General features: G+C 34.7%; 1 protein-coding gene across 1 annotated transcript in view; it reads right to left on the bottom strand.

The window, feature by feature from the left end:
• LOC150088021 (WD repeat-containing protein 55) overlaps positions 1 to 13,780 on the bottom strand; it is a 66,887-nt gene that overhangs the window by 29,743 nt on the left and 23,364 nt on the right. The window contains exon 4 of the mRNA XM_090369987.1: positions 3,209 to 3,281. Within this exon, the coding sequence (XP_090226113.1) occupies positions 3,209 to 3,281 (73 nt within the window). The remainder of the gene's footprint in view (positions 1 to 3,208; positions 3,282 to 13,780) is intronic.

The following is a 13,780-nucleotide window of genomic DNA, read 5'->3' as shown; positions in this document are numbered from 1 at the left end:
GAAATTGTTTTTATTGTTTTATGGTAATGATTTCCAGAAGTGTGTTTTAGAAAAATATCACAAAAGCGTTCAAAACTGATTCTTATAGCAGAACATATGATAACGATAAAAGATAGTGCAATTTCCATTAAAAAATGCCTTTTAGAGAGATAAATAAATAAATTTAAATTTCCGAGGAATTTTGGAACGAATTACCAAAAAAAAAAAAAAAAGTTACTGGGTTCACATTATATTTTCTCGATACCTCCATTTATTTAATACCTCCTCTATTTATTCCTACGGAATGCAAAATACGTTTCCATGATTTTTTTCAAAGTTTGCACCGGCTGGGAAAAACTTATGTAAAGGCAAATTTCCGTAAGTCAAGTACCACGTAAACCGGAGAGTGCCTGTATATGATATCAAAATTAATTTTTGCATCCAGTTTCTTTGTAACCACATCATAGTATCCAATCAAATTTGTTAGACAAGACTTTTCCTTAACAAACCTATGCTGTGTCTGAATTATTACTGCAGTATTGTCTAGATGATCCTGCATGCATCTTTAACCATTGACTCCATTATTTTCCCCCGGAACAGAAGTTAAACTAATTGGTCTGTACAGGGCCGGCCACAAAATTTGTGGCCCGCAAATTTTGAGATCCTGTGCAAAACGTATATGGGGGTGTTTTTGTAATAGGGATTTTTAATTTTTTTTTTTTCAAATTTTACAGTAACTAAGAAATAATTAAATTTAAAAATAATTAATTTAATGTAAAAGCTATTAAGGTGAAAAAATATTTTCATATTATTTAAATGATTAAGTCTGTTTCCATTATTATAAAGATATTTACATCATGTAAATTTTTTTGCATAAAAAAATTGTCTTTATAAATATTAATTTCTTAAAAATTATCAGTGTACCTACATAGCATAAGGACAGTCGATTCTGGTAAGGAATAAAAAAAAGTATTTTAAAATATTAAACATTTTAGTATTGTATTTGTAATATCACTTTAGTAAATGATACAATACAATAATAATGGCTTGTTATTCTTTATAATGATATTTCACAAAACACAGGGTCGCTGTGACCCCATGTGCTACCAGTAAGCAAAATCAAATTTGCTGCCCCAAAATATTTGGATTAAAAAATAAAAATGGTGTAAATAATTATTAATAATTTATTGAAAAACATATCTCACATGATATTATGAAACAACAAACAAAACAAAATCATTCTGAAAATCTGAAAATAAATTTTAAATTCTAAATCACAGTAAAAGAGTGCACTTTTTTTCCAATGGGAAAAAAATTTTACATTTTAATTTCTTCATCATATTTTAACCATACAGATTAGGTTATATTTTTCATTATAAAAATTATCTTAAAAAAAAAAAATTAAATATATAGTATAAACAAACTATTTTGTAACTGTGAAATATAAATATGAAACACAGATCCAGATAATAAGCAAATTATATCAGTTTCATGCAATTTCACGTACTGTATTTATTTCAAATGAATTATTTGCCTGCCGTGTGGAATACTGGTAAACGATAACCATATGACCAGGGCGACTTCTGGGTATGTGGGACAGGCAGTTAGATAAGTTTTACCAATACTGCTGAGTTGCAGAATGGTAATCCCTTTGGACTCTTAATTCATGCTCAACAGCAGCAGCACTAATTGCCTGAAGGCCAGAGATGCAAACGATGTATCCCAGTTAAGTCTCTCGTAATCCGTTCGTTATATGCAAATTTTCTTCTTTCTACGGAAACTATTTTAAATGTTCGATATTAAACAAAACATACACTTTCAGGATGAAGTGTACGCTCTACTTCTAGCAATTTTCAATTCGACTCGCGCAAGTGCTCTTGGAGTGACAATAACGTGGGTAACTAGATATTTAGACAGCAGTAAGTTCATTAATAGAAAATGGAGAAAAGATTCAGATAATATTATTATTTAGTACATTTCAGCATGAAGCCCTGTTCGACAGAACCAGTTGAATATGCCTGTGGCCGGCACTGGGTCTGTAATTTCTCCTGTCACCTTAGATCCCCCTTTGTGAATTGGGGATATTGCACATCTCCAGTCCATTGGGACTTCCCCTGAGTCCAAGGATGCTGTAATAATTATGGCTAAGGGTTGGCTTACTTCCTTTGCCACCTCCTTTAATATAACTGGATAGATCCCATCCACCCCGGGTGCCTTTATGTTTACCTTCAACAATTTCTCCTCCGCTTTGCTCTCAGTTATTACAAAATCATTAAGCATCCTGTTACAGTTTGATAAACTTCTGGCATTCTCCTCTCTTAATATCTCCTAGAGTGAACATAGATGCAAAACACTCATTCAGATTGTCAGCTATATGAGCAGGATCATCAACAGTCGAACCGCTGATATCAAGTGGACCAATCTGATTCATCCCCTTCCTTCACAGACTGTGGTGGGCAAAATGACAGACAAGTGGTGATGAATTAACAACAAATGACAAAGTGATGAATAACAAGGACTTACTGTATACTTTTACCTTTATCCCAAATCAAATCAACTATCTCACTGAAATACTCTTGCAAGCTGCAAGCCCATACAGCATCATAAATATACCACTTATTTAATTATTAAAATTTAATTCTATATATCAAATAAAACAATAACAGAACAAACCTTACAACTTTACAAAATAAACCCATTTGAAATTTAAATAAAGTAATCCTTTTCATCAGTCAAATTTAAAACCTAAAAAAAAAAAAAAAAAAAAAACTGTGACCCTCATCCTCTCCCCTGAGCCCAAAGTGGCTTACAATCCCCAGGCCAGGTTGCAACCTACAGTTTGAGAACCTGTCAAATGGAATAAGTTTCCATAACATAAATCTCTGAAAACATTAATTACAGTAATAAATGTAAAATTTAATATTTATTATATCAGCGGAAGGCAACTTGCCATCAAACATACAAATTTCCAACTTTATAAGTAAGAATCTCTTCCCCCACCCCACTGAGCTAGAATATTTAGAATAATTTATCAGTGTCCATCATTAGGCATAAATAGTACCCCTATAACTTTATATGAATTAATAAAAGCTAACTTTTACCTTTAAAAAATGTCATAAAATCCTAAAAAATGTAAAATTTACAATCTTTATGCAAAATTTAAAATACTATTAATTTAAAGAATATGTTTAGAATTTTTACATCAGAATGCATTAAAAGCACAATTTACCTTTAACTGACCATCGTCATCACCGGTGGCAATTAAATAATCATCTATTGGTAGCAAACTGTATATAGGAGACCTATAAGATGTTTTTAAGCATATATATATATATATATATATATATTGCTTATTTTTTTATAAAATACAAAAAAAAATACAAAATAAAAGTACATAGCATATGACACCAATGAAAAATAATCAACATTAAACTTTGTTCATAATATCAACAAAAATAAACACTTTCATAAGGATATCAATTTAAATAACATAACACTAACAAAACAACATTACAATTTTTCTGGTTTCATTCCATAACTATATGAAAATATGGTTAAAAAAATATACTTTTCATGGGGAGAAGATTGTTAGTTCAGATAACAATTACTGAGCGTTAAAATGAATTTGTGTTGTTGTTATTTGGTTTTTAGGAACATTAGCAACTAAGGCCATATTGCTCCAGGATATGCGGTGGTCATTCCCTGACCTTTCCGCATCCTCCGTATTTGGTGGTGATGGGCTCGAACGCCGGTCTAATCAAGAAGCATGTGCTACGCACTGCTGCTCCTTCCCACCTGGCTACGGATGCGCGTATGAATTTGTGATTAATGGAAATGCACTAGAGGAAAAATTATTGCATTTGAAAGTATTTATAAGGAGCTGACAGTTCTAACCAGTTATAGTGAAAAGTGGCTAAACAAGTGACCAAATAACTAACTATAATAATGAAGCCATCCTCAAGCTCAGGTGAAGTTCTAGGAGACTGTACATGTGCAATTATCTGTCCCCTATACAAAGGAAATTCTGAAAGTGATTTTGGCAACTATACGCCTCTTGTCAATGGTAGGAAAATTATGAAATCTATGACAAATGCAGTGAAGAGTTGTTGTTATTTGGTTTTTAGGAGTATTAGCAACTAAGGCCATATTGCTCCGGGATATGCGGTGGTCATTCCCTCACCTTTCCGAATCATCCGTATTTGGCGGTGACGGCAGTGAAGAGTCACTGCCGTCAATGGTAATGTTATTAGAACCTACGGTACTTACTACCATACATGGATTGAAAGTTGAGAAGACAGAAGACACTCAGTGACAGACTTGAATTTCCACAGATTGTAATTTTTGAGAAATAATTATGAAAGAGGGTTGTTCCAGCGAACAACCTTCTTTCATAAGAGATAAACAAGAAGAGGAAAAGTTATTTCTATAATTTTGGAGTTGGACAGTAAATGGATGTTGAGTGGTTGAGGCATGTATTCCCAATTGGTTTGAAAGAGGGCAGTGAAATTACAGACGTCAATTCAGAAGAACAGTGCAAATGAAAGTATCAAGGTATACTGCAGAAATTAAACATCTATAAGACAGAGAGTTGAGAGACTTTGTAAAAGACAGGTCATTAATTGGCCTGACTGTCCACTTTTGAATAGAGTATAAGAGATTGAGGGAACTACCCCAGATGTAAACACTATTCTAAGGTAAGGCATTTTTCAGATTTGTACAGTGAGTAATTGTTTAGAAGAAAAGCATGTCAAGATTTAATATAGTTTAATATAATTAATATATATATTTAATATAATTAAATATATATTAAATTTAATATATATTTAATAAGGTGCCTGAAACATCTTAATGTATAGTAATAATGTCAAAATTGAAAAAGTTTTTTTTTTTTCTAGAAATAAAATTGACTACACAATAAGACAGTTTTACACAGATTGAAATTAACTAAGTTTTTTTTGCTTAAGTTTTAACTAAATTTTCTTTGCATGGTGAATTACCTGGAGATCAGCATTTAAGGAACTGGTGGTGGGTATTCAAGAAGTTGAAGTTGTTTGTAAAGGGCAAGGTTTCTCAAACTGGAAGGTGGAATGTAGTGTGCTATCATCAGCAAAACTATGAATACAATTTCCAGTCAGTGGAGAAGAGAAGACTGTTAAAATATGAGAGGAAAATGATGTGAAAAAGAAGTGAACTTTGAGGTACACTAGTATTAGATGAGAAGTTAGAAGACAGGAAGCCATCTACCATCAATTTCAGCAAGAGAGAAAATTGGCTACCACAATGTAAAAATACAGCTGGCAATCTACAAGATGGAAACTTAGACGATCTTTATGATAAACATGATCAAAAACCTTAGGAATATCAAAGACCACTGCTTCAGTTTTTCCAACCTTTTCATTGAATTTGTCCAAAGATCAGTAAAATAAGCCATATAGCACCAGTGGTTTGACACTGATGGAATCCATGCTGGTGATCACTGATGAGATGGAAAATTTTGAGATGTGTAAGGGTTGGCAGTTGATGAATTTCATTATCACTTTGAAAAGAGAGGAGGTAACTGCAACAGGACATTAATTGGAAGTGAGAAATCTGTCATTCTTTTTAGGAACTTGCTGCACATGAGCAAACTTCCATGCAGAAGGAAAAACAAAAAAATAAAATAATAAATAAAAAATAAACGTGTAAAAAAAGCTCAGGAGCACAGATTTCGAGAATAAGTGGAGAAATGCCATCAGAAATGCCTGGTATGTCCTTGGCATCAAGATTGTTCAAAATTCTAAAATATGTCTGTTTGAATACTACAGGAAGCATTTAGAGGAGTGTTTGATATGGTAGGAGGCAAATTACCAATAACAGAATTGCTGAATAGAATAGAAGTGGAAGTACAGATGGAAAAGTTGTGGCCAATAGCTTTGGAAAAAGACCACAACTTGGCTACCATTTAGACAAGAAGCAAGTTTTCTACTCTTAGACTTTTGAGTTTGGGTCAATTAATTTTTTTACAAATGTTCTGAATTTTAGTGTAGGGAAAATGAAGGTGGCAATTTGGATATGAGCCAACTGCGATATGCTACATTCATATCTTGAATAATCCAAGCATATTTATTGGAAAAACCAAGGTTTAGATAAAGGGTACAATTTTAGGATGGAATGTAGAATAACAGAATTCATCCTTGCAAGAATAATTTCACTAACACAATCTGAGCAAACATTAGAATTGAAAACTTTAAAATAGTAATCCAACCATGGATAAAAAGGAATCCTCCTACTAAACTGCGATACCTATAGCACCATTAACATTGACTGCATACTTTTAAGGGCTATTGGCGAGGAAAATATATTTTTTTTATGAAAACCCCAAACACAAGAGGTATTAGAACCTATAGTACTTAGTACCGTGCTTGGGTTGGAGGATGAGAAGACGAAAGAAGATATTTGTTGACATTAGACTTGAACTTTTGTATACTGTAATTTTCAGGAAATACATATTAAGAATGTTGAGTGTGTGGTTAGGCTTGTCTGGTATTCTGGTAGGTAAATGCATATGTTGTGCAAGATCATTACTAATTGCAAAGCCTTAGCACAGTGGTTGTCAACCTTTTTGTGTCTACAAGCACATTTGAGAGTTTACAAGGGACTGGCAGGCACCAACCAATTAACCCAGCAGTGGTGGGTTAATTGGTTGGTGTTTTCAGAACGGAATCTGAAAACACAGATGTGGAGCAGCTGAAAAGGAATTTAGGAAAAAATACCCATATTAATGATTAATGGGATATATATATAGTCTACAAATTTAAATGGGATGCTCCATGAAATGATAACTAAACTTTAGGAGGTTGTTAATTATAAGGGGGGTGTAGTAAAATAGATTATTCTGAGACAAAATTGTTATATAAATAAGTATTCCATTTTCACATATTACTGTGATGCTTTAAAATGGTTTGCGGTTTTTTGAAGTAATTTTGCATTTTTTATTTTGGCAAGTGACAGCTGTTTAATAACTTTATTATGTTTGTTTACATTTCAAACAACCTTGAACTAAAAAAAAGTACATAATTCAAAACTTCTTAGCAATAGCAATACCTATCACACAAATCCCCACTGTTCATGTTAAATTGCAAAGCACATCACCGGGAATTTGAAAAGGGTCTCATGTAATTATTCTGCCAAAATCATAAGAAATCACTTCAGAAACTATTGCAGTAAAATTCTGACGATATTTATGAAGGTAGAAAAAAATTCCAGATTTTCAACTCCCATTTTTATTTTTTTCTGAACAAAATAAAGATACGGACACTAAATAATACACAAAACATGTTTAATGATGCAACTCGCTATACAACCAAAAAATGTTTTATAAGTAAACTTATTATTACTCACATGGAATGCAAGCGTGATCTTTGGCACTGCATTTCAACAGCCAGTTTTTCCAAATGTGGGAATGTAGGATGATGTGTTACTGCATGCAGACAATCATCAAGATAAGTTAACTAGTAAGTTATATCTATGCTTTGATTTTATAATGTTCATGCTGGAAAACAGTAATTCACCCAAGTAACTGAAACCGAAAAAAGATTTTGTCTTGTATGCTGTACTTTTTAAGTACCCTTTCTCGGTCAACCAGATTCCAAAAATTCTTGTGTTCCGTAGGATTTCAGAACAATGTTATTTTAAAGGTTCAATCAACAGTTCCTCTGGCCTAACTTGAATGAGTCTTTCAACAGCTGCATTAGTTTCTATAACCTCACTTTGGCAAGTAAAAGGATTTACAAAAAAAAAAAAAAAAAAAGCTATTTTTTTTTTTTTTGAAAAGGTATTCACCACCACTGGCTCAATCATGGTGAATCTCCTTTCAAACTACTCTAAAAGTGTTTGTAGATGATCAACAAATGGTGATGGGTCAAAATCATTCCCACCTACCATATTCCTATTTGGGAAGAGTATGAGAGACTTCATCATCATATATGACATCCACAAGACTAGTTTTGCTTTGAATGATTTTACAGAGTCTATCATTTGAACCATAAGATTGTCTTTTCCCAAAGCTCAACATTTAAACTATTTGCTTTGTCAGTGACAATAGTAAAGAAACAGAGCCCAACAGCCAGCAAGAGTCACTTAATTGTTGAAGGCTGCATTTTTGGACTTTAGAAAAATCTTTTATCTTCTCAATAAAGCCTAAAAACCATGCAAGGACTTTACCTCTGCACTACCATTGCACCTCTGCATATAAGATAAGATCAGAATGTTCATCTTCAAACTATTCCAAGCAGAGCCTTAAAATGTCCACGTTACAAAGGCACCACGAAAATACAGTTATTTTTTTAGCAACACTCACTATGTCCAAACGAAAGTTTTTTAACACACCGATGTGTTAAAATAATACAGTGATAAGATATGAAGTCCAGAAAACATCCATCCTTTTTACAGAGGGCAACGAATCCACTGATGCTGCCCAACCCTGCTGGTGACCCATCAGTAGTGATCACAGACAGCTTGTGCAAACAAATTTCCAGAGAATAGCTTTTAATTTTTTTTTTTTTTTTTTTATGAAAACCCCAAACACGAAAGGTATCAAAACCTATAGTACTTAGTACCATGCATGGGTTGAAGGAGAAGTATTGGGGGAGGGGGATGCTGGAAACTTTACTCTAGAGACTAAACATGGTTTTCACCACTTCAAGCCTCCAATAAGCAAAGTGGTGGTATTTCACCGGTTGATGAAAGTCATCTACCACCTTAGATGTTCTATAAATATCCTTACCTTTTGTTTTCCTTTTCATAGACAACATTTTCAGGAGCTCTTCTTTTACAGTGAAGTCACTAAATACCACTATCATTATCACTATGATTGCAACTGTGCAGTGTCCAATATATACTTGTCAAGTCATCGAGCTGTAGTCAGAAACATTCACACAGTTTGAAGTTACTCTTCAGTTAAGTCTGCATGTCACTCGAAATTACTTGTAATCTCCTCGTAACTGCGTTATCAGATAACTGAAAGTCTTGTACTGTCAGCATTATTTCACACTTGTTAGGAAATCCTTCAAAAAGGCTATCAGCACCAATCAGGAAGACTTCCTGATCTTGATTGAGTATTTTTTTCTCTGCGAGCAAGTGGGAAATTTTAAGGGAAACAATAGTGGCATTTTTATATTTTATCATGGGTACAGTGAAAATGAAATGGTGGCCTGAGAGCTTCGATTTCCATTACTTAATTTTCTTCTTTCTTGAATCACATTTAAGTGGATAGTTATCATAAAAAGAACTTTGATTAGCCTGGAAATGATGCTCAACATTGTGCTTCTTTGACACTGTAGTACTACTTCACAATAAACAAACACATTTACTTTTGATGTGGATGAAACAATATGTTTCTTCCCACTCAGAATTGAGTCATTACTAGTAATGATTGGCAAGCAGTATATAAACTGCTGCTTAAGCAAAAGGAGGTCTTTTAAATTGTGGTGTGACTTTCTTCAAATGAGGAACAGGATCTCCCATCTTTACTTATATAAACTCTAAAAGGAAGGGGATTAATATGATTGGTCCACTTGACATCGATGGTTCGACTGTTGATGATCCTGCTCAGATAGCAAACAAACTGAATGAGTTGACAGAATTGAACTTTTGTAGATTGTAATTTTCAGGAAATATGTATGAAGGAAGGTTGTTCCAGAAAACAAAAGTTGAATGAATAAATGAGTAAGAAGGAAAGTTGGTTCTGTGAGTTTGAACTTGGACAGTAAAAGGATGTTGACTGGTTGCAGCGCGTGTTCGGACCTCTTTGAAAAAGAGAGAGAGAGAGAGCAGGAATTATAGAAGCCAATTCAGAAGAACAATGCCCATGCAAGAATTTACAGAAAAGGCATGCAGCAGAAACAGAAATATGTGTCTATGAGACAAAGAGTGTAGAGACTCTTACAGATGAGACATTAATTAACCTAACTGCACTCTTCTGAATGGAATCTAGAAGCCTCCTGAGAGAGGTTTGGGGTGGTACCACCCCAGAACAATATTCCATGGTAGGCCGGATCTGCGATTTCTACAGAGTCAACAACTGTTTGGAAGAAAAGTAACGCCAAGAACAGAAGAGAAAACCCAGTTTTTTAGATGCAGAGAATGCAATATTTGTAATGTGCTTTATGCCAAGAGAGATCAGAAGTCAGGGTAATCCCCAAGATCTTGCCTAGAAACCGGAGCGTCATCGGAGATAAGCATAGGAGCAGAAGAATCCTTTTACGAGATATAAGACAGGACTGAGTTTTAGAAGGATTGAAATTAAGTTATCTTTGCCACATGGGAGAATTAACTGGAGATTAGCATTTAAGGATTAGGCAGTGGATACTCGAGAAGTTGAAGCTGTTTCAGCAGGGCAAGGTTTCTCAAACTGGAAGGTGAAATGCAATGTGCTATAGTCAGCAAAACTATAGATAGGATTTCCGGTCAATGGAAGAAGGTCATTAATATATACAAGAGGAAAAGAGTGGGAGAAAGAACTGAACATTGGGAAACACCAGCATTAATGGAGAAGTTAGAAGACAGAGAGCCGTCTGCTATCACCCGCAGTGAGCGGTCTGAGAGAAACCTGGATACCCAATTACAAAGAACAGTGGAACCAAAGGATGGAATTTTATTTAGAAGGCCTTTATGCCAAACACGATCAAAAGCCTTTGAAAAGTCAAGAGCAATGGCTTGAATTTCACCAAACGTTTATTAAATTTGTCCATAGATGGATAACATACACTGCCCTACCATTAATATCTGGACATCAGCCTTTAGACAAAAAAAAGAGCTTTTGTTGCATCATTTAATATTTTGTGCTGAAATCTTTTGCTTTTATGATGGCCTTCAATCTTGGTGGAATACTCTCAACCAGCATTTTATAAATGTTAGGTGATATGTTCCTCCACTCGGCCTTTAACACATTCACCAGTTCGGCCTTGTTTTTTGGGCGATCTCAATGATCCAATACATCCCAAAGATGCTTGATAGGGTTCATATCAAGACTCTGGGCTGGCCATTCCAAATTTTCCACACCCATTCCTCAAAACACTGTTACAACTCGAGCAGTATGGCATGGCATGTTGTCTTGCTGATAAAGGTATAGGCCTTCCCCAAAGTATTGCCATAATATTGGAAGTGCATAATTGTCCACAGCATTCATGGTTTTGTTGATAACGACTAATGTACCCAAGCCAAACCATGAAAGGAGCCCCATACTATGACACTGCCTCCACCAAACTTCATTGTAGCGAGGATACAATCAGGAAGGAAGTTTTCCCCTGGCATTTGCCACACCAAGAAATGGCTATCAGACTGGCAGAGTGCAAACCTCGATTTGTCTGTCTATAGGACTGTTTGGCACTACTCTACAGTCCAGGATTTGCATTCCTTACACCATGTTAATAGGCCTCTAGCATTTTATGAGGTGATCAATTCTGCTGAACTATTGAGGTAATTCTGTTGAACGTGTATTTTTGAATGCCCACTCTTGCAATTGTCTGTTCAAAGCCCAGTGTGCATATTTATAGCAGGTTCTGTGAGGTGTTACATGCATAGGACCTGTTTTCCCATCCACGGAGGGGTGTCCGGATATTAATGGTAGGGCAGTGTAAGCCAGAATATCACCAAGGAACGACACTGATGGAATCTATACTGGCGATCATTGATCAGATGAAATATTTCCAGACAGTTTAAGAGTTGGTGGTTAATTAATTTCTCCATTACTTTAGAAAGAGTAGAAGTAATTGCAATGGAATGATAATTGGGTGGAAGGGATTTGTCACCCTGTTTAGGAACTGGCTGGATATGAGCAAATTTCCAAGAAGGAAAAACACCTTTGGAATAAGAAAGTGAAAAAAGTGAATCTTTTTTCACTTTCATAAAACAAGAAACTTTTCACAAAAGACGACACAAAACAAGAGTAGGTTCAGGGGCACAGGTTTTGAGAACAAATGGAGAAATACCATCAGGACCTGAAGCTTTCTTATCATCAGATTCGTCCAAAATTGTTCTGATATCCTTTTGATGGAAGACCACTGGAGGCATTGAATGGAGTGTACCGGGAATGGTCTGAGGTGATTTACCAAGATCATCAATACACGAGTTGGAAGAAAAATAGGATACTAGCAGGTCATCTTTATCTTTGGCTGATGTGACAACAGAACCATCTGGTTTTGACAGAGGTGGGAACAGAGATGGGCAAAAATTGCAGCCAATAGATTTGGCAAGAGACCAGAATGCTTGGCTACCATTTGGACAAGAAGCAAGTTTTCTACTCTTAGCCTGTTCAAAATCTAGTTTGGACTGAATAATCACTGCTTTACAGTATAAATAATGCTTAATAATAATTTTTATTATTACACAATGTCGCTTAGTACTGAAAATATTTTATAATAAAAATTCAGAAAAATTATACGATTTCAGAGAATATAGGCTTAGTGTTTCCCATTAAAAATATTATGTTGAAAGGGGTTCACGAGTAAAAAAAGGTTGGGAACAGCTGGTGTAAAGGAAACAAAGTAAATTATTTTATGCAGCACATATTAGCTGAAATAACCAATTTTTATAAGGTAACAATAGTATGATCAATGAATCTTCATAAAAGAATTAAAACTTTAATTACAACTTTTTTTTATCTCCAGTAAAATCATATACAAGACATTATATATGATTTGACAGCCAGCAGGTATTAGTGGAAACATCTTTCCACCCTCAGAATTGTAGGGGTTGCAACCTGATTCTAATGAAAAAATTTATTAGGATTTTAATACAGCAACCAGGGCAAAAAAAAAAAAAAAAAAGGTAAAAGGTTGATTTCATTTTTAATTTCAATTTATAAACTTTATTGTTCAGGCTGTTGTGAATGGGGGCAAACAAAATTGCTTTGATCCCATTAGCAATTAAATTCAGCCATATTGGTATTATTTTTATTATTCTAAATTAAATAAATAATAAATAAATAAATTTTCTGTTTATACTCCGGCACGACAACCAAGTCAGTAGAGTTTACAATAAATCGTCAATACAAATATTCATCGTATTTAGTAGTCACGGGCTTGAACCCCGGTGCACTCAAGGAACGCGTGCTATGCACTCTCGCTCCTGACCACTGGGCTACGTCAGGCCTCTGAAGTACATTTACTTCAGCAACACTCTTATTCTCAATTTGCCCAATTTTCTTTGTTCTTGGTAAAGGTTTATTTGTTTTGATTCACTATACTGCCTGACTTTGCCATTCTGTAACTTATTCCTTATTTCATGATCAACACCATCCTCCAACATATACTGGAGCACTAAATAAAAAGCATCTGGTGAGAAGAAAAAAAATTTAATACCAAATATGACACCTATGTGCTCTAATGGCAAAGTAACCCTCTAGGAAACACTTTCCATAAGTTTTTGGCACATAGACACTAGATCTCCACTCCTCTAAAGGAAAGGCTAGTTTCCTGCTAGACCTAGAATTTTTGTTAATGGCTCTCAACCATTATTCTAAAACACCATAAAGGTGTTCTATTTCATTGAGAATGTATAGCTTGATGAATCACGCTACACTGTCCAGGCATCAGATGGATGCACATTATGCCACTGCAGTGATATCCGATGCTTGCACATGCTCTGCAATAGAATGCACTGCTGGAAGACAGCTTCATCTTACAAGCAGCTGTGACCATGGTAACGTATGCTATGAGGTGTTTTTCTGATGGTTGTTGGCTCTACGTGTGTCTTTTGTGACCTACTTTTAACTGGTACTAATATCTACCCATTGCATGACCTCTGGAATTAGTAATTACTT

The sequence above is a fragment of the Mastigoproctus giganteus genome, chromosome 3, assembly GCF_048544385.1.
Source record: "Mastigoproctus giganteus isolate SK-2022 chromosome 3, ASM4854438v1, whole genome shotgun sequence".
NCBI lineage: Eukaryota > Metazoa > Arthropoda > Arachnida > Uropygi > Thelyphonidae > Mastigoproctus > Mastigoproctus giganteus.
Note: the sequence above shows the minus strand (reverse complement) of the source record. Positions and strands in the feature narration are given on the sequence as shown.